Source organism: Emys orbicularis, chromosome 6, assembly GCF_028017835.1.
Source record: "Emys orbicularis isolate rEmyOrb1 chromosome 6, rEmyOrb1.hap1, whole genome shotgun sequence".
Taxonomy (NCBI): Eukaryota; Metazoa; Chordata; order Testudines; family Emydidae; genus Emys; species Emys orbicularis.
The window spans coordinates 41,883,042-41,906,556 of record NC_088688.1 but is presented as its reverse complement, the minus strand read 5'-3'; the positions used below and the strand labels follow the sequence as shown (position 1 = coordinate 41,906,556).

Genomic DNA, 23,515 nt, shown 5'->3' with positions numbered 1-23,515 from the left:
GTCTGGGCCATGCTGGGGCTATCTTATTACCAGAGCCCCAGCTTATCTGATCTTCCCAGGGACACACTGTATCAGAGAAATTGGGAAGTAGGCATACATGAGTCCCGGTTACCACAGGATCAGAAAGGCATCTGAAGGGGAGCTGGGACTGGCTCCTCCCTTGGAACAGAATCTGAGGCACTTGTACTGGTCAGATAGCAAACTGGCCCAAAACTGCAGGCCCATAGGTGCAAAAAGATGTCTCACAGCATGGAGTCCTTGAGTGATCATTCATGGCTGAGTACTGATGACTGAGTTGGTCTGCTAAGATGTTTTGTAGACCAGGATGATGTAATGCTACTGATGTGACATGGTGACTGATACACCATTCTCAAAGGTGGGTTGTCTCCTGGCACGACCAGGATGGGTGAACTCATTCCTGTGGTTGATACAGTACGTTGCTGTGGTGTTGTCAATGTGCATCTGTACTGTGACATCTCAAAGCAATGGGAAGAAGGCTATGCATGCCAGCCGAATGGCTCTCAGTTCCAGGATGTTTATAGGAAGCCTGGCCTCTTGGGTGGAATGGAAGCCTTGGATCTGAAGGTGGCCCCTATGACCTCTCCATCCTATTGCAGATTCATCAGTCACTAGTTATGCTGGGAAGAGATGAAGAGAAGGGCACCCTGCTGCACAAATGTAGAGGGTCCTTCCACCAATCTATCAAGGAGAGGACTTCCTGGAGAAATGTGAACAGCATTTCTCAGTGGTATCTGCCTGATCGATACACTGATCTCAAGAACCCTTGCATGGAACACAGGTGAAATCTGGCAAACTGCACTGCACAGATGCATGAAACCATGGGACCAATGAGTTTCAGATTGTCAGACGCTATCTGACCTGACTGACGCTATCTCACCTGAAAATTAGAATGATAAGAAATCTGTCCTGTGGGCAGGCAGGCCTTCACCAGTGAGGAGTTCAACACTGCTCCTTATGAACTCTACAGTCTGACTTGACTCCGAGGGCCAATGTGGCAAAAAGAGCCAGGACTGCTCAAATGGAGTTATTCATTGTTCATGTACTGAGGTGACTGACCTCAGATCAGTCAGTCATTGAGCTAGGCATAGATCTGAATTCCTTCTCTTCTCAGATGTGCAACCATGACCACCATGCATTTGATGAAGACCCTGTGCCACATGAAGGCCAAAGGGAAGCACTCTGTACTGGTAGTGAGACTTTCCCCCCCAAGAAACCGGGGAGGGGGGAGGAGGGCGAAAGAAACTTGTGGAGCAGGAGAATTGCAATATGAAAGTGTTTCTCTTGTAAGGTGAGTGTTGTGAACCAGTCTTGAGAATCCAGTAGTGATTATGGGTGCTAGGGTCACCATCCTGAACTTGTTGAATTGTTTGTGGGCCAGGATAGGGCACCATCCCCCTTTCTTTTTTGGGACCAGGAAATAAAAAAAAAAAAAACAATCACCACCACCCTGCCTTGGAATTCCAAGGGGACTACACCTGCTACGAGGTGTAGGAGGGAGTCCATTTCCTTCCTGAGCATATCTTGTGAGGAGGGTCCTGGCCAGAAGGAGGGGATGGGGAGGGAGGGACTAGAATGGGATAGAGTATCCCTTCTCCACAATCCCCAGGATTCACTGATCCAGACAGTCCAATTCCATGTCTCCTGAAACAAACAAACAATTCCCAAAGGTAAGAAAATTTGGCTCTGCAAGACTCTTAACCACACCATCAAACCTACTATTATGAGGTTGACGGAAGGTGTGTAATGGAGGAGGAAAAGGCTTTTAATTAATAGTAGCTAAATACACCTAGAATGACTATAGTTTAGTTTAGTCAAATTTTGGGATTACATCTCCTCATCTGGAACCTCTTCCTCCAAGGCTTGGAAGATCTCTGCTGATTGTAAATAATATGAGGATGGTTGCCTCTACATCTGACAGAGTTGAGACTTGTACAGTTTCTTTCTGGGAACCAGAGTGTACATGCCCAGGGAGCACAAAGTCACTCTTGAATCCCTGAATCTTGAATCCAGTGTGTGAAGAACCCCATCAGTTGCAGATTCCTCAAAGGGGTGGTCCTCCATGGTTGTTTGAACTACCTTTGGTATTCCCAAGGACTACAACCAGGAGGCCCAGTGCATTATTAACTGCAGTAGCGATACCTCAGGCCACCATATGAGAAGTGGCAAGAGAGACCTGTAATGAGAGGTCATGCCACCAGCTCTCCTTCCTGCACTACGGATTTTTATCTGTCGCAAATTGAGATATGTGATCCCAAGTCAGGAAGTTATAGTTAGCAAGGAGCGCTTGGTAACTGGCAGTGAACTTTGTAGGTGATTGAAAAATATAACTTCTGACCAGAGAGGTCAGCTTTTTTTTTTTTTAGGGGGCTTTTTCCTGCGAGTCGCTTTAGGTGCACCCTGTTTCTTGGATCTCTCCTGGACAGAGAGCCTGGTGTTGGATAGTTATAGAAATATTCAAAACTTTTGATGGGGACCTGATAGGGCAGTTCTGCGTTCTTCTAGATGTAGGTGCTTCTGAGGCAGGAGTCTGCCAAGGTCTTCTGGCTGGTTCCAAATACAATCATTTAATGGCATTGCCAATTTAGCAGGGTCCAACGAGTGCAGGCTGTCAAGAAGTGTGTGTGATTACTCTTGCAGTATATTGACCGGTATTTCCATGGTATCCACCATTCTCCTGAGGAGTTACTGGAAAATCTATTAATTGTCAGATTGGATTGGAACAACTGAGGTCGGGCTCTCGTCTGGCAAAGAGGAGGAGGAGATTTTTGGCTTCTGTTTCCTGTATGTCCTCCTGCTCACTTTCTGCATTAGGAGGCAGCTGACTGGGGTGGCTTTCTTGAGGTCTCAAAAGAGAGGGTGACCTTGCTTTTATCTCCTGAGGGGCTGCTGGAACCCTGAGAGTAGAGTGCATCCCCCACAATGCCCAGAAGGACCACAAATGCATGGGATTCTGGAAAGGGGGTACAGGCCAGGGTAAGTACCATGCAGGGTACTGCTCAAAGACATCTGCATAGTCTCTCTTGTGAGGGTGGTCTCTGATTGTCCTTTCAGGCAGGCTAGGGTCGTATCATTCTGAGGTGTGATGCAGGTATGGTCATATTGTTCTGGGGTGTGTTGTCTATCACCTAATCCTCTGAGGCCAAGGAGGAGAAGGAATACATCTCCTTCACAGGTGGAGCAGATCTCTCAGGTGCTCGAGAGAGACCAGGCAGCTCTTGTGGTTGCGGTGCAAGGTTCGGAACCTGTGAAGACAGTTTCTTCGTAGAAGATAGCAATAGAGATTCAGGCTGATCGGAAACTGCCAAGTCTCCCAGTACTGGTGAACCATGTAGGTACCATGAAGATGGGTTCCCAAGGTGAATACTCGGGGGAAAGGATGGCTGGTATTGTCAAATGTGGACTGGAAGCAATCAGTGCTAAGATTTTTAGTACTAAAGGCAGCATCTAGATCAGAACACTTTCTGATGCCAGGAGGTCTGAAGAGCCTTCCTGCACTGCTGACATCAGTGCTGAGTGCTTTGATCCAATCTCAGGCATATCAATGACTCCTGGGGAGTTTTCCCAGACTTGTCAGTGGTCACTCAGTGGCAAGGCATCAGCAGAACCTGATCTGGGCCTTGAATTGCCTCCTAGGCTGTATCTGCTCAGGACCAGAGAGAGAGTACCTTGCAAACAGTGCTCCTTATGTCTTCTCTCTTCAGAGGACCTGGGTGAGGAAGTGAAGGAGGTTTTGGCCAACTCCATGATAGAGGAATGGGACTGCTTTATAACCTTGGCTACAGCGCATCCGGGTGCGTGTAGGACACAGATGTGGCTGCAATTCACAATGCTACACACACAAAAATTCCAGTCTTGTGTGGATGGTATGCATGCACGCACTCCAAATGTGGAATACATGTGGACAATCACTTGAAGAAGAGCCTTTCTTCCACTTACAAAAAAAAGTAACAGTATAATGAACAATCCAACAATTTTTATTGAATATTCAAGTCTCTATATGAAGATCTATTTTCAAAAAGTCTTAGCTATAATTTTTCCTCTAGTTGCATAGTTTCAGGTTACTCAATTATGATAGGAACATATCCCTAACGTGCTGTAAAATAGGTTACACATATTCATTGCTATGTTGAAGTTAGTCAATCTTATTTGCTAGACATCAGGCTTTCATTTGATCCCTTATGCAAACTGCTGCTGGAAATGTTTTCCCCTTTACATCACCAGGTGAAAATGTCCAAGAGCCAGACAAAACAAGAATTAGCTTCTCTGGTTTTGATTTATAGACAGCCTTTGATTATTTAAAATTTAAAAAGATTATTCTTGTACAAGTTTAGAAACTATGGAATTTATAATTAAAAAAAAATCATTCATGAAAACTTTTATTAAAAATCCCTAAATAGAAATAATAAGTATGTTATATAAACCACTGAAAGTCAGGTAATGCAAAGGAAAGGTGAACAGTGATCTTAACCATACTACTGTGTAAAAGTACAGGTAGCAACATATGAATTAAAGATGGCGATATTATTTTTAAGTTTGTATTTCCTGATTTTTTTTGTTTTGTAACCTTTATAATGTTTAAACACAACAGATTCTTTTAATCTGTGAATTTTCTTTCTTTGTTGTGGAGCGTTTGTTAAAGAATATGTACTTGTGATCTTCTAAATTAAATAATACGGTTTCTTTCCCCCGTATACATCCCAGAGGTCTAGAATACAGTATGGACTAACTCCCTACAAAATTAAAAGCCCATTTTGAGTTATAAACAGAAGCACACCTGAAACTACCAAATTCTGATTTATGGGACTCTCATAATTTAAGTGACCTGAAAAACAAAAAACGTAAAAAGGTACGGTAATTGTAATGCTATTTGCTGAATGTCTTAAATAGAAGCGGACAGAGAAACATGAAACAAATAACTGGATTTTCACATTCCTCACTATTGTATTGGCCAGCCGTCGCTCAAAGCCAGCTCAGAGAAGCACATCTGTGGCTCTTTTGAAATTCATGGCATAGTTTTGAGATGTTTATCATGTACCAAACAATATAAAATAAATGCTACCTATAAAAGCACACTCTCAGAGAAAGAGAAAGTGTCTCTCACACAAACAGACATCTCCACACTGTGCTCAGACCACTGAATGAAAAACCACTGTAAAAATTAATAGCATTATTTATAAAAACAAAGCCACCCTCTTAAATGTTAAAGAAAAGATAAACCTAGTGGTTCCAACATAAACTAAACTAGACTGGTGGAAGGGAAGGATAAGAATTAAGGAGACAGCATTTATTACACAATACCATTCTAGTAGGGAAAAAAAAAGTAAGGTGTTATTAAACACATGGAGGGAAAGGATGAGCTGTGAGGGCAGCAAGTTTCTCACACTGGTTCTTACACTACCCTCATCACCTAGTATCTGGCGTCTTTCAGTAATGTATTAGGTGCCCTGCCTAACATTTGTAAAGTCACTAACTGACATAGTTCCCTCTGGTACTTCATTCACTGAAGCACAAGCACTCTGAGGTCTGGGTATGTTTGGACCATCAGTACTATAAGTTCTGGCAGAAAAAAGTCTCTGTTGCCAAGACATTATTGGCAGAGCTCTACCCATTCTCTCATCTTATCCCCAGCGGGAGAATGGTGCATAAAGTGTAGTATTTTGTTTAGGTAGGGTTGTTTTTGTTCTTTATGTTTATGCTTCTATGTATTTATACAAGAGAAGGCAAGGTTGAAGACGTGCACCTTACACTGGGAGTGGAAGGTGATGAGGTCTGTGATGGTTAGGGCCCTACCAAATTCACGGCCATGAAAAATGCGTCAGACTGTGAAATCTGGTCTTTTGTGTGCTTTTACCCTATACTATACAGATTTCATCGGAGACCAGCGTTTCTCAAATTGGGGGTCCTGACCCAAAATGGAGTTCCAGGAGGGTCGCAAGGTGATTTTTTTTGGGGGGGGGGGGGGGGGGCATGGTCAGTGGTGGATTGGGCACTGGCCAACTGGGGGGCCCCCACACCACACTCTGCCTGCCCAGCGCTGCTGCCGTTAAGCGGGGTTGGGACACGGGGGCTTGCTCTGCTCAACCTGCCTGGCGCTCCTGCCGGGGAGCAGGGCAAGTCTCTATGCCCCGACCCTGCTCCCCAGCAAGAATGCGGGGGGGGGGGGAAGAACGGGGGTGACTGCAAGTGGAAGGAGTGGGGAGGGCCCCCCCCCCCACTTGCTCTGGCAGAGAGCCCCAGAAAGGCGTAATCCGCAACTGGGTCACGGTATCGTCACCCTTACTTCTGCACTGCCTTCAGAGCTGGGTGACCGGAGAGCGGCAGTTGTTGGCCAGGTGCCCAGCTCTGAAGACAGCGTCCTGCCATCAGCAGCACAGAAGTAAGGGTGGCAATACCATACAATTACAACACCGTGAAATTTCAGATTTAAATAGCTGAAATCATGAAATTTATGATTTTTAAAATCCTATGACCGTGAAATTGACCAAAATGGACTGTGAATTTGGTAGGGTCGTAGCGATGGTCCTTAGTTTCTGTGGGTACTCAAGGATCCACCACAATAAAAGCACTATTGTGAGATCCTTAAAATGTACATGATATCAGAGCTCACATACCTACCCAGATAAGGCTTGAGGCCAGAGTCTAGAACTTATTCCTATGAGGAGGGAATTACAATAATTAAGATTCTTGGTCATGAGGGCTAATGTTGCTGTTCTGATATTATCACGTAAAAAGAAGATTACAGCCTGAAAAAAACTGTGCAGATTCAAAAAAATACTTTTGTTCCACGTCCATTGAAAAGTCATGCTTGAGTATGATGCCAAGATTTTTAACCTTGCTTATCATCTTCAAATAAATCCCCATAACAAGAAGGGACATTGAGGTGAGGAAAATATTAACATGATAATCATTACCCACCAGAAAGACTATCTTCCTGAGGGTAAGGATAAAGCAGCTTGATGCATCTGACTGACAATGTCATCCAAGGCAACGTGTTTTCAAGGACAAGAAATGTGTATCGCCAGCAGAGCAATGACACTCTGCCCTATATTTAGAAAATACTTTCCTAAGAGGCTTTGTATATACATTGGGCAACATGAATGACTACATTCCTGAAAGATGCTAGCCTCCCTTCATATCCCTTGGTGATGACATATAATTGTTCAACAATGCCAATCAACTCTTATCTTCCGGGTATAGCAAAGCAGCTGCAGAAATATCAGCCACGGTCTCTTAGCCACCAATGGTCAGTCAGATCAAAAATCTGCTGGGATCTACTACATGATCAGGATGGCTAAGTGCCTTATCTCAAAGCAGCAAAAGATGATTCAAGACTCTGACAAACATGAACTCCAAAAGACTAGATTCCAGATCAATATCTACTTAGTGTGGCTTTGGTGCTCAGATGCAACTGAAACTACAAAGCCATTAACTTTTCAGTCACCTTGCAAAATATAATATAATTTTTTAAAACTACACTACAATTAAAAACACTTACCTGAGCCTCTAAGCACTGGCTCTATAGTCCAGCAAGGCTCCTTGGTGGAAGCCATGATGTTACATAATGGTTCATTCTAACGTAGTTGAACTGAGCCAACAAGTATGATGGGGGGGGGGGGGGGAGGGTTTTTCCTTTTTTCGGGAAGGGTAAGTTTATAATCAGTTATCTGAATATTTCTCGGAGACATTCAACACATTCATTTATAATTACCTATATTTTTTGGGGAAAAAATGTTCACAGGTCCCATTAAAAAAATTTCAGAGCACATTTTCATTACAAAGTGAAAAATTAATCAAAATACAGATATGTAGCTTTTTTTATAATACAGGATGACAGAAAGATGAACATAATTAACAATTTTTTACCTTTTCTAACTTTTTAGCTTCAATGTGTCGCAGCACCTGTTCCCGCCAATCATGAGGGACTTTGCTTTTTCCTGGAGGGTCTAACAAAGAATGTTCAGAATTAACCCTTGGGTTTGGTCTTTTTGTGGGACTAGTCCGTGAATAATTAAAGTCACTAACTGACATAGTTCTTTCTGGTATTTCATTCACTGAAGGACGAGCACTCTGAGGTCTAGGTGCATTTGGACCATCAATACTGTACGTTCTTGCAGAAAGAGGTCTCGGTTGCCCAGACATTATTGGTGGAGCTCTTCCCATTGAATGCAAATCTCTATATGTTAAGTAGTCCCCTTCAGGAACCTGGGCACGCCTTGGGGGTCCAGTATCACCAACATTTATGGAAGCTGTAGAGGATATGCTGCTCTGTCTCTGAAGAGTATTTCTGGTTGCTCCAGGAACAAGTCTATCATTCGGTGGAATAGCCCACATTTCTAAATGTCTTCCACCCATCCTTTGATGCATGTTATATGCAGCATTGGCTCGAACATTATTATGATTGGAGAAATTCATGTTGGCAGAATGTTTTACGTAATTAGAGCTTTCTGTGCTGTCTGACCTAGATAGACGCTGAGGTGGTAAGCTCCCTTGTTCTATTTGGGCATTTTGTTTTGGGAGCCACAAGGTGTCTTTGGCTGTTGTACTGCTGCTATATTGGATATTATACTGAGGTACACTGAACATCTGTGCACCACTTGCCCCTGGTCCTCTAACTACATTAGCACCTTCAGGATTGTGATTTGAATCAAACTTGAACAAAGTTTTTGTACAAGATACTAAATCAGAAGATGATGATGATCCAGGAAATACCTGCAAAGGTTGGTCATATAGAAGAGTAGCAGACTTGCTTCGGACAATGTTTTTTCCATCTGGACCAGCAGATGCTGATTTTACCACTGAGTTGGGCTCTTGGGATCCATTGTCATTAACAATATCAAAAATTTTTAGAGCACCAGTGTCGATGTTGGTGATACTGTGAGATTTCACCACAGGACCACTTCGCTGTGGGGACAGATCTTCAGTGCTCTTTGAAATACATATATCCACAGAAGAATCAGTGTCAACTGTAATGCTTCTCTTTAATTCAGCCTTCCTTGGAGATTGCGGTGCTTTCTCAGAATGTCCATTCACTTTACTTATAGAACAGAGGTTAGAATATTGATTTCTATTTTCCAAGTGCTCAGTTTCTTCTTTCATGTTATAGTTTAAACAGCCCTTTACCGACACTATTTCCTGTGTCTTTAATCTTTCCATAACACTTGGTTGTATTGTATCTTCACTAGTCAGTTTGTTGATGTTCATGTTAATTTGGTCTAATTTGTGTGATTCCTCAGTAGTTGTGTTTAGATCAACACCTTTTTCTATTAGAGCTAATCTCTCTTCAATCCTTAACTCATATTCAGGTAAATTTGTAACTTTCTCTTGCGCATTGATTTCTTCTTCTGCTGTGATGTTTAATTCACCTCCATTTTGCAAAAGGCTATTAAAATTTTCATCTTCTTGCCTGAAAAAAAGATAGTTCTTTGAGAAAACCAGAGAGGCTGCCAATAGCATTGATCTATTTTTAAATACTGGTTCAGATAAGTTGTGTATTATCATGCAGAAGTCCCACACCATGGATGCATGATGAGACAAAAGACCAATTGCTGACCTAATTTATAATGTTATATTCCCATTAGGAAAAGCATTCTGTACTAACGGCCTAATCCTGCAAGTCTTACTCGCATGACAAATTGCACTGAAATTAATGGACTATTCATGTAAACAAGAATTCTTGAATTAGCAACAGGTTGTAAAATCAGGCCCTAATTTCAGAATTCCACTTAAAAGTTCAGTGTTAATGTTTCAATACTGTACTTACGTCATTTTTGTTGCAATAAAATTATATTTCTGATTGGATACTTCTAAACAAGATCAGCATGAGAAAAATGCCTTGATTTTAGTTCGTTATATCATATTTTAATTACTAAACTATAGACTGCTAGCCATTAAACTAATAGATTACAATATGTAAGGAAATCTAACCACTTTTTGCATCCTGTGTCGTTAAACTATTTGCTCTCCAACATCCTCTGAATAATCGTAAATGATATGAAGTTTTCTGTAGAGGTAGTAGAAAAATAAAAGTTGAAAAGGATACAATTATTGTACCTTAAGAAGATGGGAACAGATTCTTGAGTATTACAATTTGCTGGGGTGCCTTTTTTTTTTTTTTTTTTTAGAAAAACAAGTTATTTTGTGTTACACTTCAAGGTAAAAATCCTATTTTGTTATTTAAAATTATTTTAGAATATGAACATATTTAAATTAATTATTTAATGAACAATAATCAAGGTGTCAGACTGGACTATAACAACAATTTTTACTAAAAGATAAGCAACAAGTTTCTCTATTGTAGTTGCTCAGGTATCCTTGCTGTTATAGCCTTGCTATAAATGGTTTCACAAACCTGATTTTGGAAATAGCAGCACTATGTGTTTCTTTGTCCGGAGAGCACACTGAAGTGTCATTGCTACTGTCGGTATTTAGAGAAACTGAATCTGACATTCGAGAAGGAGAGGAACAATTGCTGTTATTGTGATTGCTGTTATGGGTGGCTTCATCTGATAAGGAATCTGCATCTTTATCTGAAACAAAATTTGTCAGTTTAGTCATGCACATATTGATCGTCTATAAAGTCAACAAATATTCACGTGTAATGCTTATTACTAGAAAAAAAGTATAATTTCTTCATACACTAATACTATCAATAATTATTTTTTATTATTATTATAAACATTGATAAACTGCCTTTGCAAAGTTCAGTTTTGCTTCATATAATTTGACGGAATTTCTGTTTTTGTCAGCAATGGTTCCTGTTTAAGGAACAGCTGGTTAAGTGCAGCCAGTACTCGTCCACTACTGAAATTCAACTTGTTGCTCTTTGTAAGGTTTATTGGCCAGGTACCAACGTTACATTATATAATCTTTTCCAAAGGCCATCAATCAAATTATGTTTCACATGTTTCTGTTTTTAGACCCCTTCAAGTGCTTATATTGCACAAACTTTATTAGCTTTTTTCCAAGTAAAGTGTTCAGCTTCGTATGTGAGAAAAATAGTAATGTAGCAGTACACAAAGTTGCTACTTGCTAACCTTACGATATAATTCCATTTAATTGAATCCAGTGTGCCCCTCATGTAGCCCTATGTAAATCATCTGCTAATTGTGGAGATAAAGGGAGGGGGACACGCATTAGGACCCTAATTGGGCCCTGGGTGATTGCTACTTTCCACCACCACCACAGAGGTAATGAGGTTGAATAGTGCCCGTATAAGAAAAATTAAAATTACTGATTATTTTTTAAGAAAGGTTTTTAATGACTTACGGCTATAAATGCAACACAGACAGAATAGGAAAAAAAAAATTAAAGACCAGCATTGAATAAGGATTAATATAAATGGCAAGTTATACTGAAGACAAGCACAAGTACAGGTAATATTATGCATTAGTTACTTACTACTATAAGGGAATGTAATATTATGCATTAGTATTGAATATAAATGGCAATTTATACTGATGACAGGCACAAGCACATGCAAAGCTATTATTACTTATTAACTACTAACTTTACATGTACTGTTTTTGCCCTTAGTAAGCACAAGTACAAGTAAAGATATTATATGTTGATTAACAACTTACTACTATTTTTAAACAATTTAATACTATTATTGAGCTTTTAATACTACTTTTAATACTACAGTATTGATACAACTGGAGATTAAATTATTCCGACACTACCATTTTTAATACTGTAGTGTTAACACAATTTGAGATTAAATTAGTTTGAGCGACCAGACTTTTTTTACTTTATAACCCTACCCTGCATTTGTTTGAAAATACGTTACCCTTTAGTCGGCCATTTTTTGCATTGGCCAGGTACAGACGGTTGAGAAGCGCACGTTCCTTTGGTTCGGGGGTGTTGGTTGGGTTTACCAAAACACACACGCACAGTTTTGTGCCTTCATACTTTTTATTTTATTTGTTGGCCGTATTTTAAAACGGACCAACCAATTAGGGTAGGCCAATTGTTTACTGTGGTGGTTGTGTTTACTTTGATATTTAATTGTTATTTTAGTTTTATAAGTTATGCACAAGGAGATAACTTATTTCCATATAGCCCGTTGTTTTGACTGTGGGTAATGTGGTTTTATAAGCTATGCCTGAAGGCCTAACTAACTTTACCACATAGGAGTTAGCATAAAGCGTTATTTGGTTGCAGTGTTTCTTGGCCACAGGTTTTAGCCTAATTTTGCAAAGCTTGCTTTTTGAAGCTTCTGGAAGTTTGAGGCCTAACACTGACAATACTTTTGTTCAGTTTAGGCTTGACAATACAGTTGTTCAAATTATTTACACTAATAACTTCTCAATAGCCTTCATCACTGACGGTGATTAGTCAGGTTTTTTTAAATTGACAAATACTTTAAATTATGTCCCACAATGGTTTTAATACAATCTGGAGTTTTAATAAACTCAATGAAATTTTTTTTCTACTCTTTAATAAAGTACAAAGTATTAAGCAAACATCAGCATTACTCCCTTCATTCCCCATGTTTCTGTATCAATGAAACTGCAGCTCAAAATAGCACTTCAGTTTATCTGAATGCCAAGTTATCCAAAAGTTGTATATGTCCCCCAGTCACCTGGATAAACAGTAATGTACTGTATATAGTTATAACACAGCTATGTATTAAACAAAATATTCTGGAAGAAAATGAATCTTTGAAAAACCTTTGAATGTGCTCTAAATACTGTTTTGTTCTGAAGAATCAGTTTTATAAATATAGCAAGAGAAGATCAACAATGTTTTTATGCCTAACTATAATCCAGAAACAGAACTCTGTAGTATTTTCATGAAGACCTAAGTAAGGCATGTATTCTTGCACACATTTGTTCTTGCCTAACCTATGCATACAAATACCTGGCGAGCAAGTACAAATCATCTATATGCATGGCCTACTAGGCACCAAACTAGCCATGTGCATAAGCAAGTCAGGTTTCATACACATAAATTAGACAGGCAAATGTACATATACAATTCACCTTGCCTAACTTTGAAAATTTGGCTCCAAGAGACTAACTCAGGCACCAGCAGGAATTAATTTGCCAACCTGGCCTCTGGCTCCTGGGACAAAGAAAGAGCTTTTGGCTCATTTTATTAACCAGACATCAGATCTCAGAGAAGGCTTTGCTAACTGTCAAGATCATCTCCCTTTCTCACACTTCTTCCGCAAGCAAGTGAATGAATGTTATGTGGGTCCAAAGCAGGGCAAAGCCCTACAGATCCATAAGGTCTCATTAACCCTTATCCCTTTATATAGTGTGTCCAGAGTGCTTCTTGCTCTGAAAGGAACTGGACTGGGCAACATAGGAGACTATACAAATGGGCAAAGAGCCATCTCTTTCCTAACCTTTAAAATTTGTGCCCCAGAAATCTGGACTAGCCCTTACACTTCTGACAAAATGGTTGCCCTGGCTAGAACAATTATCCTCCAGAGAACCAATTCTGGTTCTTCTAACAAATTTCATAATACAAAGTTTCCTCTGGAAAGAAAGAGAGAACTAAGTGGCTTTGGATTTATGAGCACCAGTCTGGAATGGCAAAGAGGAACTTGGCAAATTCCATTTTTCTGCAGTTTAAATTTTCATTTATTCCACAAAAATGGGATATTTATAGGCTTGGCAGGATTCAATTTAAATTGGTAGTCATCAGTAAACGTTGATTTTACCTGACACAGACATCAATGGAAAAAATTATCCATTGACAGCTATCAGGGAGTGCAGCTTCCCCCACACTTTGCACCCACAGGGACCCTGTATCCCAGCCATGTAGAGCGCTCTGCAGCCCTACTGACACAGTCCTATGACAACATAGGGTGCCCCCTGCTATGAAACTGTGAAATGTATTTATTTTTTTGAATCTATAAAAATTGGGGAGGAGGGACGTTAAAAATAAATCACTATTAACTACCAAATTTACAAAAAAATAAAAATCAAATTCTGCCATACCTAGGTATTTACTCAATAATAGAGAAATGAACAATCCTCAGAACCATATAACAGTACTCTTGATTTTGTGTGTTTTGTTATCTAACCTTTTTTATTATTGCTAAGTGCTACTACTTTTGGTTGGTTAATGGAAGTTTCTATCAGCGGTGGGCGCATTTCTGCCATTTTCATCTCTTCATCAGAAGAAAGTTCTTCTGACTCCTGCCAAAGGAAAAACAAATAGCGTTTATGCTGTAAATCTGTAGTGGGTTGCTTTAAAAAGTTAAACAAATGCTATAAAAATTGCCACCCTACAGAAAGCCCAGATATTACAAATAGCACTAATGAATGCTTATATCATAGTTAAGTTTCCAAAAGTTACTAATGATTTGGATACCTCTTTTGTTTGCCGAACTTGAGACACCAGGGCAAACGAGCAGCACTTTCTAAAAAAAAAAAAAAATCAGGCCACTTGAGGTGTCTCAGGTTGGCACCCAAAAACACAGATATTCAAAATCATAAGTGACTTTGGAAAATCTAAAACAGCAGCTCTAGCAGAACAAAGTGTGGTAAGGAAAGCCTATAGGAAGGCTGCAGGGGCTCAACCTCCTACCTGAGAGTGCCCTCCACTTTGCAATCTAGTTAATCCTGAGGCAAAAAGTGATGCTATTTTGGCATCACTTTGAGGAACAGAAACTAGCTAAGTCTTTGGATATTTTGCAGAATTTCAGAGTCTGATAGCTTAGTCTCTCCCCTTTTTCTGGGCACTTCTATTATGATCTAATATTCTCAAATAAAGTGTGGAGCAGCAATAAACTGAATTCAGATTTATATTCAGAGGGCAGGTATTTGCTAGGAAGTTTGAGGTCTGAATCTAGGTTTTAAGGCTGAATACTCAAGGGAAAACGTTTTCTGCTTCTTTTGGTCAGGGTTCAGTCTGAGAAGCTGAAAATTCAACCTCTTTCTGATGTGAAGAGCTGGAACAGGAGGAGAGCAGGGTGAGATGATCAGAAGGCAATATATGTTTTTCCTTTTGTGTTGTTTGGCTACCTCCTTCTCTAGCCGATAACTGAGCAGCTAGCTTGATTGATGCCTATAAACTTTGAGGGGGCAGTATCAGTTGCGCAAGCATCCACTTTCCAGAAATACATCCAGAGAAACTTTTTTAAAGTATATTTGAAACCAAGGGACTTATAGGAGAACAACATTTAACTTTACCCAAGGAGATTAAACAAATAAAGTTCCAGCTTGACTGATTTTGTGCAAGGCAGATGTCAGCTTGTCTTTTATTTAATCACACCAAGCTAAAAGAGCTCTGGTGAAGGTATTAAAGACCATAGCAGCTTGCCCAGATGCAGCTGAGCATCATAATTCTTTCTTAGTCACTTCTTTATTTTGCTATCAGTTTGCTCTTTAAGAAAAAAGAGAAATCTCCTTCCATGAAGTAGATGGTTCTTTCAGGGAAGTCTGTTTCCTCTTAAAAATACTGCAAAATCCTTCTAGTAGGGAGACTGGAAACGGAAACCTGCAAGTTTAACATTTTTTGATACAGATTTCTTCCTGCTACGAGTTTCAGGATATTTCAGCTGCAGGACTTCTGGTAGGAGCTACAGGGGGCTCTTCTTCCATGATGCAGACTGACTGACAACTCTATTCCACAGTGCCTTTGGCTGCAGTAAGGAAGGACACAGCCTTATTGTGAGGACCAGCAAACACAACTTAGCTCCCAAAAACAGAAATGTGTTTCAATGTAATTGGGACAGTCACTCACTCTAACTATCTCTATAACTCTCCCCTAGATTTTAATGCAGCAGATAAAACAGTTACTGACCTGTACTAGAATTGTTATTCTTTGAGATATGGTTGCAGACGTATAATTCTACTCAGGTGTGCAAATGCCCAGTACACCAAAGCCAAAGAACTTTGCTTAGCAGTACCCATCAGGGTGGTGCTTGTGCCCTGTACCCTTAAATAGCCAGGGGAGGGTCTAAGGGCAGTGCCATCCCAACCCTTCAGTTCCTTTGCATCGAACATGAAGAGCAGAGACACCGATGTAGAGGGGATGGAGGTGGGTCGTGGAATATGGCTTAACCCACATCTTGAACAACAACGATTACAGTATAGGTAAATAACCATTTTTCCTTCAAGTGGTTACAGACATGTGTTCCCCTCAGGTGACTCACATGCAGTACTCTTAGGAGATGAGGCTTGGAATCTACTTAAACAACGATTGTAGGACTGCTTTCCCAAAGTTTGCATCTGACTTAGATGCAATGGTAACAGCACAGTACTTGGTAAAAGTACGTACAGAAGACCAGGTAGCAGCCCTGCGAATGTTTCATATCAAAACATCACTGAGGAATACTATCAACATTACTTAGGAACTCACTGAATGAGCCCGTAATCTCGGTGGAGGCATTGTCTGAGGTACTTCATATGTTGTCATAATGCAGGAAACTATCCACCTGCAAATCACCTGTGCAGAGACCGCCTGAACTTTCATTCGATCCTCATAGGAAACAAAAAAATGAGGGGATGCTTGAAAAGTTTTATCCCTCTCTGGGTAAGATGCTAAAGTACAGTCTCACATCCACGTGAAGTCGCTATTCGTCAGCATTCGAGTGCAGTTTAGAAAAGAACACTGGTAAATAAATCATTTGGGTAAGAGGAAACCACTTTCAACAAAAAGTTTGATGTGGCTGTAGGGCCACCACTTTGTCTATGAAAAAGTGCGTATACAGGGGCTCAGCCATGAAGGCCTGTAGCTCACTTACTCTCCTTGCAGATGTTATAACAACAAGGAAGGCTGTCTTCTGGCATAGGAGGGACAGAGAACAGGTTGCCAGGGGCTTGAATAGAGGTCCCATAAGAGGAGCTAAGCCGGTATTAAGGTTCCACCAGAGAATCATTTCTTTCATAGGTGGGTGGAAACGAATAACTCTTTTAGAAATCTCACTACCATGAAGTTCAAGAAAATTGACTTCCTTTTGGGCAGATGAAATGCTGAGATCACTGCTAAATGAATCCTCAATGAACTGAGCAACAAACCAGAAGACAAAGTATAACAGGTATTCCAAAATGCCCTGAAAGCTGGCCAGCATCAGCTGAATTTCTCAAGCTAGCGACCAAACTGAAAATTGCTTCCACTTGGCCAAGTAAGTAGCCTTAGCAGAGGGCTTCTTACTAATAAGTAACACTGGTCAAACAGCTTCTGAACATAATTTCTCCTCTTCATCTAGCCATGCAGCCATTTTGTGAGGTCCAGACTGCTCAGTGTTAGAAGCCAAATCTGACCCTGGTGCTGGATCAATAGATCAGGATAAAGAGGAAGAGATATGGGAGGTCAAGCCAATAGACTGAGGAGGCTGGAGAACTAACCCTGTCTCAGTCAAGCTGGTGCAATGAGAATCAATTTGGCATGATCCAACTTAAATTTGAGAATGACCTGTGAGATGACTGGGAGTAGGAAGACGACATACAAGAACACCGATCCCCAACTCAAGTAGAAGATGTCTGTAAAGAAACCTGGACTGAGGCCTGCTCAGGAGCAAATCTGATGGCACTTGTTTGCAATGAAAGACAACAGGTCAATAGTCAGAATGCCTCGTTCTCTGAAGATGGACCTCAACACACTGTTCTTCAGAAACCATTCATAATTCTTAGAGAAAATCCTGCTGAAGTGATTGGCTAAGAAATTCCGCACCCCTGGAATTGTGAGACCATGATGCATTCTCCCTGATACAGAACTGCTAAAACTTGACTGCCTCCTGACAAAGCTACTTGTAGCGGGCTCCACCCGGTTTGTTCACATAATACACTGCAGTACTGTTAGGGGTAAGTATATGAACCACTGTCCCTCTGATGTGCAACTGAAAGACCTGGCAAACACTGTAAATAGCTTGAAGCTTCAGGACACTGATATGAAGAGAAGCTTCCTGATCGGTCCACAGTTGCTGAACTTTCAAAGTCCCAAGATATGCTCCTCAACCTACTGTGGAGGCATTACTGTTATGGTCTGTGGAGGACGGGTGAAGGGTACTGTGACGTTGTGCAGTCTACATGGTTTTATAAAAACATGATAATAAGTGAATATAATGTAACTGGGATAGTTTTATAAAAAATTTGATAATAAGTGACTATAATGCAAATGGGATATGCTTTGTGCAAAAGGTCTCTTGTAAGGTATCATTACAAAGCTCATAAGCTACTGAGTGTGATCATCCTATTTGTAGAAATGTACCACTCTTGTATCTAAAACTAGAAATATAAAATGTAACTCTGAGGGCCTATTGTAATTATGTAAAGTGTGGGCCATTAATGATGGTTTGGAATCTTGATGACTCCCATTGTCTGCAGATGGCTGTTTACCTGTGAGTCTCCCTGTATATGTGTGTGCTGGCAAGTGAGTAATGAAGTCTTGCAGTGACATGTGATCATGTCACCTGAACTGGAATCCATCTTTAACCTGGTGCTTTTCCAGTGAGGGGAGGGGGTGGAAACCCAGAGGAACAAAGGGTTCCCGCCTTATGCAAAAGATATATAAAGGGGTGGAAGAGAACAGAGAGGGGAGGAGCCATCATGGAGAATCCCCTAGATAACACCTAAGCTGGAACAAAAGCTGTACCAGGGGAAAGAATTGTGCCCAGGCCTGGAAGGTGTCCAGTCTGAGAAAAACTTACTGAAGCATCTCTGAGGGTGAGATTATCTGTATTTAGTTTGATTAGGCATAGATTTGCGCATTTTATTTTATTTTGCTTGTAACTTACTTTGTTCTGTCTGTTACTACTTTGAACCACTTAAATCCTACTGTCTGTATTTAATAAAATCACTTTTTATTTAGTAATTTACTCAGAGTATGTATTAATACCTGGGGGAGCAAACAGCTGTGCATATCTCTCTATCAGTGTTATAGAGGGCGAACAATTTATGAGTTTGCCCTGCATAAGCTTTATGCAGGGTAAAACGGATTTATCTGGGTTTAGACCCCATTGGGAGTTGGGCATCTGAGTGCTAAAGACAAGCACACTCCTGTGAGCTGGTTTTCAGGTAAACTTGCAGCTTTGGGACAAGTGATTCAGACCCTGAGTCTTTGTTAGAGCAGACTGGAGTGTCTGGCTCAGCAAAACAGGGTGCTGGAGTCCTGAGCTGGCAGGGAAAACAGAAGCAGGAGTAGTCTTTGCACATTAGGTGGCAGCTCCCAAGGGGGTTTCTGTGATCCAACCCGTCACAGGTACATCTTAGCAAACATTGATTTGATCCATCCACCACTTAAATGTCTGCAGAATAGGTGGTGGCATTTTCACTAGGCAGTCCAGTGACTCACAACTCTGGCAATATGTGAACTTGAACCAGGCCTAAAGAGGACAAAGATGCAACCTCATATGCTGGACTACATAATTACATGTGGCCATATGAACTAGCAACTTCAGGCATACATGAATTATAGTGGAAAGGTGAGACTGGACGGACAGCCACAGACAATGAATTGTCTGAAATTGCTCACTTAGCAGAAATACCCTCAAACTTGTAGAATCTAGTAAGGCCCCAGTTAACTCTATTTTTTGTGTTGGTATTAAAGTTGATTTTTCTTTGTTTACAATCAGATTCAGATGATCAAAGAGATGCAGCGTAAACCAGACATGGTCGAGGAGTTAATCTCTGGACTTGCGCCTCACCAACCAATCGTTCAGGCAGAGAAAGACACATTCTTCTCTTCCTGAGATGTGAAGCTACTACAGCCGTGCATTTGGTGAAAACCCGAGAAGCTCAGGAAAGGCCAAAGGGGAGCACTGTGGTTAATAATGCTGCCCTATGACTACAAATCTCAGAAACTTCCCATGGCTCAGGAAAACCACTACATGGAAATAGGTATCTTGAAAATCAAGAGCAGCAAACTGGAAAAAAGGGTAAACAATGAGGTAGCAAAATTTGCAGACAATACAAAATTACTTAAGATAGTTAAGTCCAAAGCAGACTGCAAAGAGTTACAAAGGGATCTCACAAAAGTTGATAAATGGGCAACGAAAGGGCATATGAAATTCAATGTTGATAAAGGCAAAGTAATGCACATTGGAAAACATAATCCCAACTATACATACAAAATGATGCGTTCTAAAATAGCTATTACCACTCATTGTGGATAGTTCTCTGAAAACATCCACTCAATGGGCAGCGGCAGCCAAAAGAAGCTAACAAAATGTTGGGAACCATTAGGAAAGGGATACATAATAAGACAGAAAATATCATAATGCCACTAAATAAATCCATGGTATGCCTACACCTCGAATATTGTGTACCGTTTTGATCACCCCATCTCAAAAAGGATATTCTAGAATTGGAAAATGTACAGAGAAGGGCAACAAAAATGATTAAAGGTATGGAACAGCTTCTGCATGAGGAGAGATTTAAAAGACGGGCCATTTCAGCTTAGAAAAGAGATGACTAAAGGAGGATATGATAAGGGTCTATAAAATCGTGACTAATGTGGAGAAAGTGAATAAGGAAGTGTTATTTACTCCTTCCCATAAGACAAGAGCCAGGGATCACCAAATGAAATTAATAGGCAGCAGGTTTAAAACAAACAAAAGGAAGTACTTCTTCACATAATGCAGTCAACCTGTGGAAGTCATTGCCAGGGGATGTTGTGAAGGCCAAAAGTATAACTGGGTTAAAAAAAGAACTAGCTAAGTTCATGGAGGATAGGTCCAAAAATTGCTATTAGTCAAGATAGAGCATGGGATTGCATCCCTGACTAAGTGTCCCTAATCTCTGTTTGCCAGAAGCCAGGAGTGGATGACAGGGGATGGATCACTCGATGATTGCCTATTCTGTTCATTCCCTCTGAAGCACTGCATTGGCCACTATCAGACGACAGCATACTGGTCTAGATGGACCATTGGTCTGACCCAGTATGGCCATTCTTATGTTCTTATATTAGTTATCATGATTCAAAGCAGGAAGGATAGAAGCTAGGATAACCATGTGGAATCTCATGTTCTTTATGTGCCTATTGAGACCCTGGAGATTCAGAATAGGTCTCATTCCTCCCTTGGACTTGGGAATCAGGAAATACTGAGAGTAGAATCCTTTTCTCTGATGCTGCAGGGGGGCTCTCTCTATAGCCCCCAAAAGGTCACAGACTCTGGACCTGCTATAGGAGCAGTGACTCGTGAGGGGGTCCCTGAAAAGTGATGGGATAGAGAAGCATGATAGTGTAATGGACAGAAAACAGATGGCATAACCCACCCCACAATGCTTAGGACCCATCTGTCTGAGGTTATAGCTTTCCAAGCACTGTGGAAATGAGAAAGCCTGTCTCTGAACAGCAGGAAGTTCACAGCTAGAATGATGCTCTCAATCTCACAGTCAAAATGGCTGCTTGCCAGAGCTAGGGGAGGACAGGCTGGCTGGTTAAACTTGGACCCAGAAGGCCTTCTCCTGTGCAATTTATATCCCTTCCTGGAGTAGTCCTATTGCCTCAACTGGTAAGGTGTCTGCCCGAAATACTGCTGAGGTGGTACTGCTGCTGCTGATCTGGAAAATGACAACTTTTGTGTCTGTGGTATAAAACTCCAGTGAAAACAGCTGCTCACGAGTCCTTCAATGAAGGTAAAATCTTAACCATTTTGCCAAAGAACAAAAATTAACCATTGAAAGATAGCTCTGGAGGTCCAACAGAGCACAGAAGACCTATGACAGAGTTCTGCAACCACAAGGCCCTTCTCATCGTGGCAGATAAAGACATAACTCTGGAAGCTGTGAACACTATACATCCAGTGCTGATTGTAAAGACAACCAGATGACCTTCCACAATAAATGCCCTGCACTCTTCACTGGAGGATTCAGGCAACTTATCCATGAATTTGGCTACACACACTCAATTCACAAAATTATTTTGATAACATCACCTGTTGATTTGCAGTGAGAGGTCAAATATATTTTCTCCCCACGAGATCCAGCCTTTGGCCTTGGGCATGGACTTCTCTCTTCCCTGCCTTAATCTCTTATTAGCTGATCTTACAACAACAAGAGAGTTAGAGGCAGGCTCACAATAGAAGTTCTCAAAACCCTGCATAGGAACATAATATTGCTTGTTGGTATGCTTCACTGTAGGAAGGATGGTATGCCACAGAGTCTTAGCAGGTTCTAATAGTGCTTCATTTATAGGGAGTGCTACTCTCCCTGAACTGAAGAATATCCACTAGCTTGTGTGTATTTTCCTGCACAAACTCAGCCTGAATACCCAAGGCTGAAGTCATTTGTCTCAGGAGCTCCTCATGCAACTTAAAATCCTGAGACACTAGAAAGGAAGAAATGCAGTTCTGCAGAGTCATCTGGTGATGAGGGAAGCAGAGCCACCAGAACCTCCCCTGCAGCAGCACAGTTCCATGTACAAGTGGTTCAGGCTGAGCCTGCTCAGAGGAAGCAGCCTCTGTCTCAGTCTGCAATGTAGGTGGCTAAAGAAAGGATACCATGAGCTGGCTGGGTGAATCTTGCCCTGGAGTGGGCCGAGGATTGGGACTTTACAGATTGAGGAACATCCCACAGATTCCAAAGAGGCCACTGAGGATAGGAATGGCATTGGTGGCCAGGAGGCACTTTGCCAATAGGCCCGGTCCCTATTGTAGGAATGGTGATGATCTTGGTACCAACTGTGATCCATAGGAGGTCTTGACAATCTTTGAGAATGGTGTCTAAAAGACGAGGAAGAGAGGAACAATGCATCTGACGAAGTGGGTATTCACCCATGAAAGTTTATGCTCCAATACGTCTGTTAGTCTATAAGGTGCCACAGGACTCTGTCGCTTTTTACAGATCCAGAGTAACACGGCTACCCCTCTGATAAATGTCACTGAGCTCAACCTTGACAAACACCCCCAGTTATCAGAAGGCAACAGAATAGAGCAAACATCCAGCCTTGACTGAAGCCCAATACACTGACTACATCAGTACTGAGACAAGTAGAGAAGTCGATGCCTTAAGGATTGGTAGGAGCATTGCATTTCCACTTGGTACGAAAACAGAAGATGGTACCGAAGCATGGGTCAGTACTGAACCTGCAAATGTGGTCTGCACCACAGTCATTGTTGGTACTGAAGATAGTAACAGTGCTGACAGCCCCTCGATACTGATAAAGAGGCCAATCTCAACTGCCCACTCTGAGTCTTAGACAGTGCTAAAAGAGATGATTGAGACGAGTCTGCAACCAATGCAGGTCATGCCGAGGACCGCACAGTAGTCCTGGCAGCAGAATGCTCTTGAATAATTGGGGTATCAGGAACTGTGAGGCAAAGCAGGTATTACGCTGCTTAGTATACCAATGGTGTGCATAGAGTTGGTGCCAATGTCATTGGTACCGGACTCAACGGGCATCCCACAGCTGGTACAGGAGTCAATACTACAGCGGCCAACATGTCGCCTCAGAGAGTGGGCAGAGAGCTCAGCTCCATCTTGTGTACCAGAAGAATCTTCACTCCTCCTGGAAGAGGAAGATTAATCTCCCCAAATTCTGAAGTGGCTGCAATCCATTTTGAGAGATTATTGTTTTGGACATTATCTCTTCTTCCTGG

General features: G+C 41.3%; 1 protein-coding gene across 1 annotated transcript in view; it reads right to left on the bottom strand.

Moving 5' to 3' along the window:
* Positions 1-23,515, bottom strand: part of ERBIN (erbb2 interacting protein) — a 232,135-nt gene that overhangs the window by 24,336 nt on the left and 184,284 nt on the right. The window contains exons 20-22 of the mRNA XM_065407058.1: positions 14,054-14,168; positions 10,370-10,547; positions 7,885-9,424 (exon numbers count right to left, since the gene is read on the bottom strand). Of these exons, the coding sequence (XP_065263130.1) occupies positions 7,885-9,424; positions 10,370-10,547; positions 14,054-14,168 (1,833 nt within the window). The remainder of the gene's footprint in view (positions 1-7,884; positions 9,425-10,369; positions 10,548-14,053; positions 14,169-23,515) is intronic.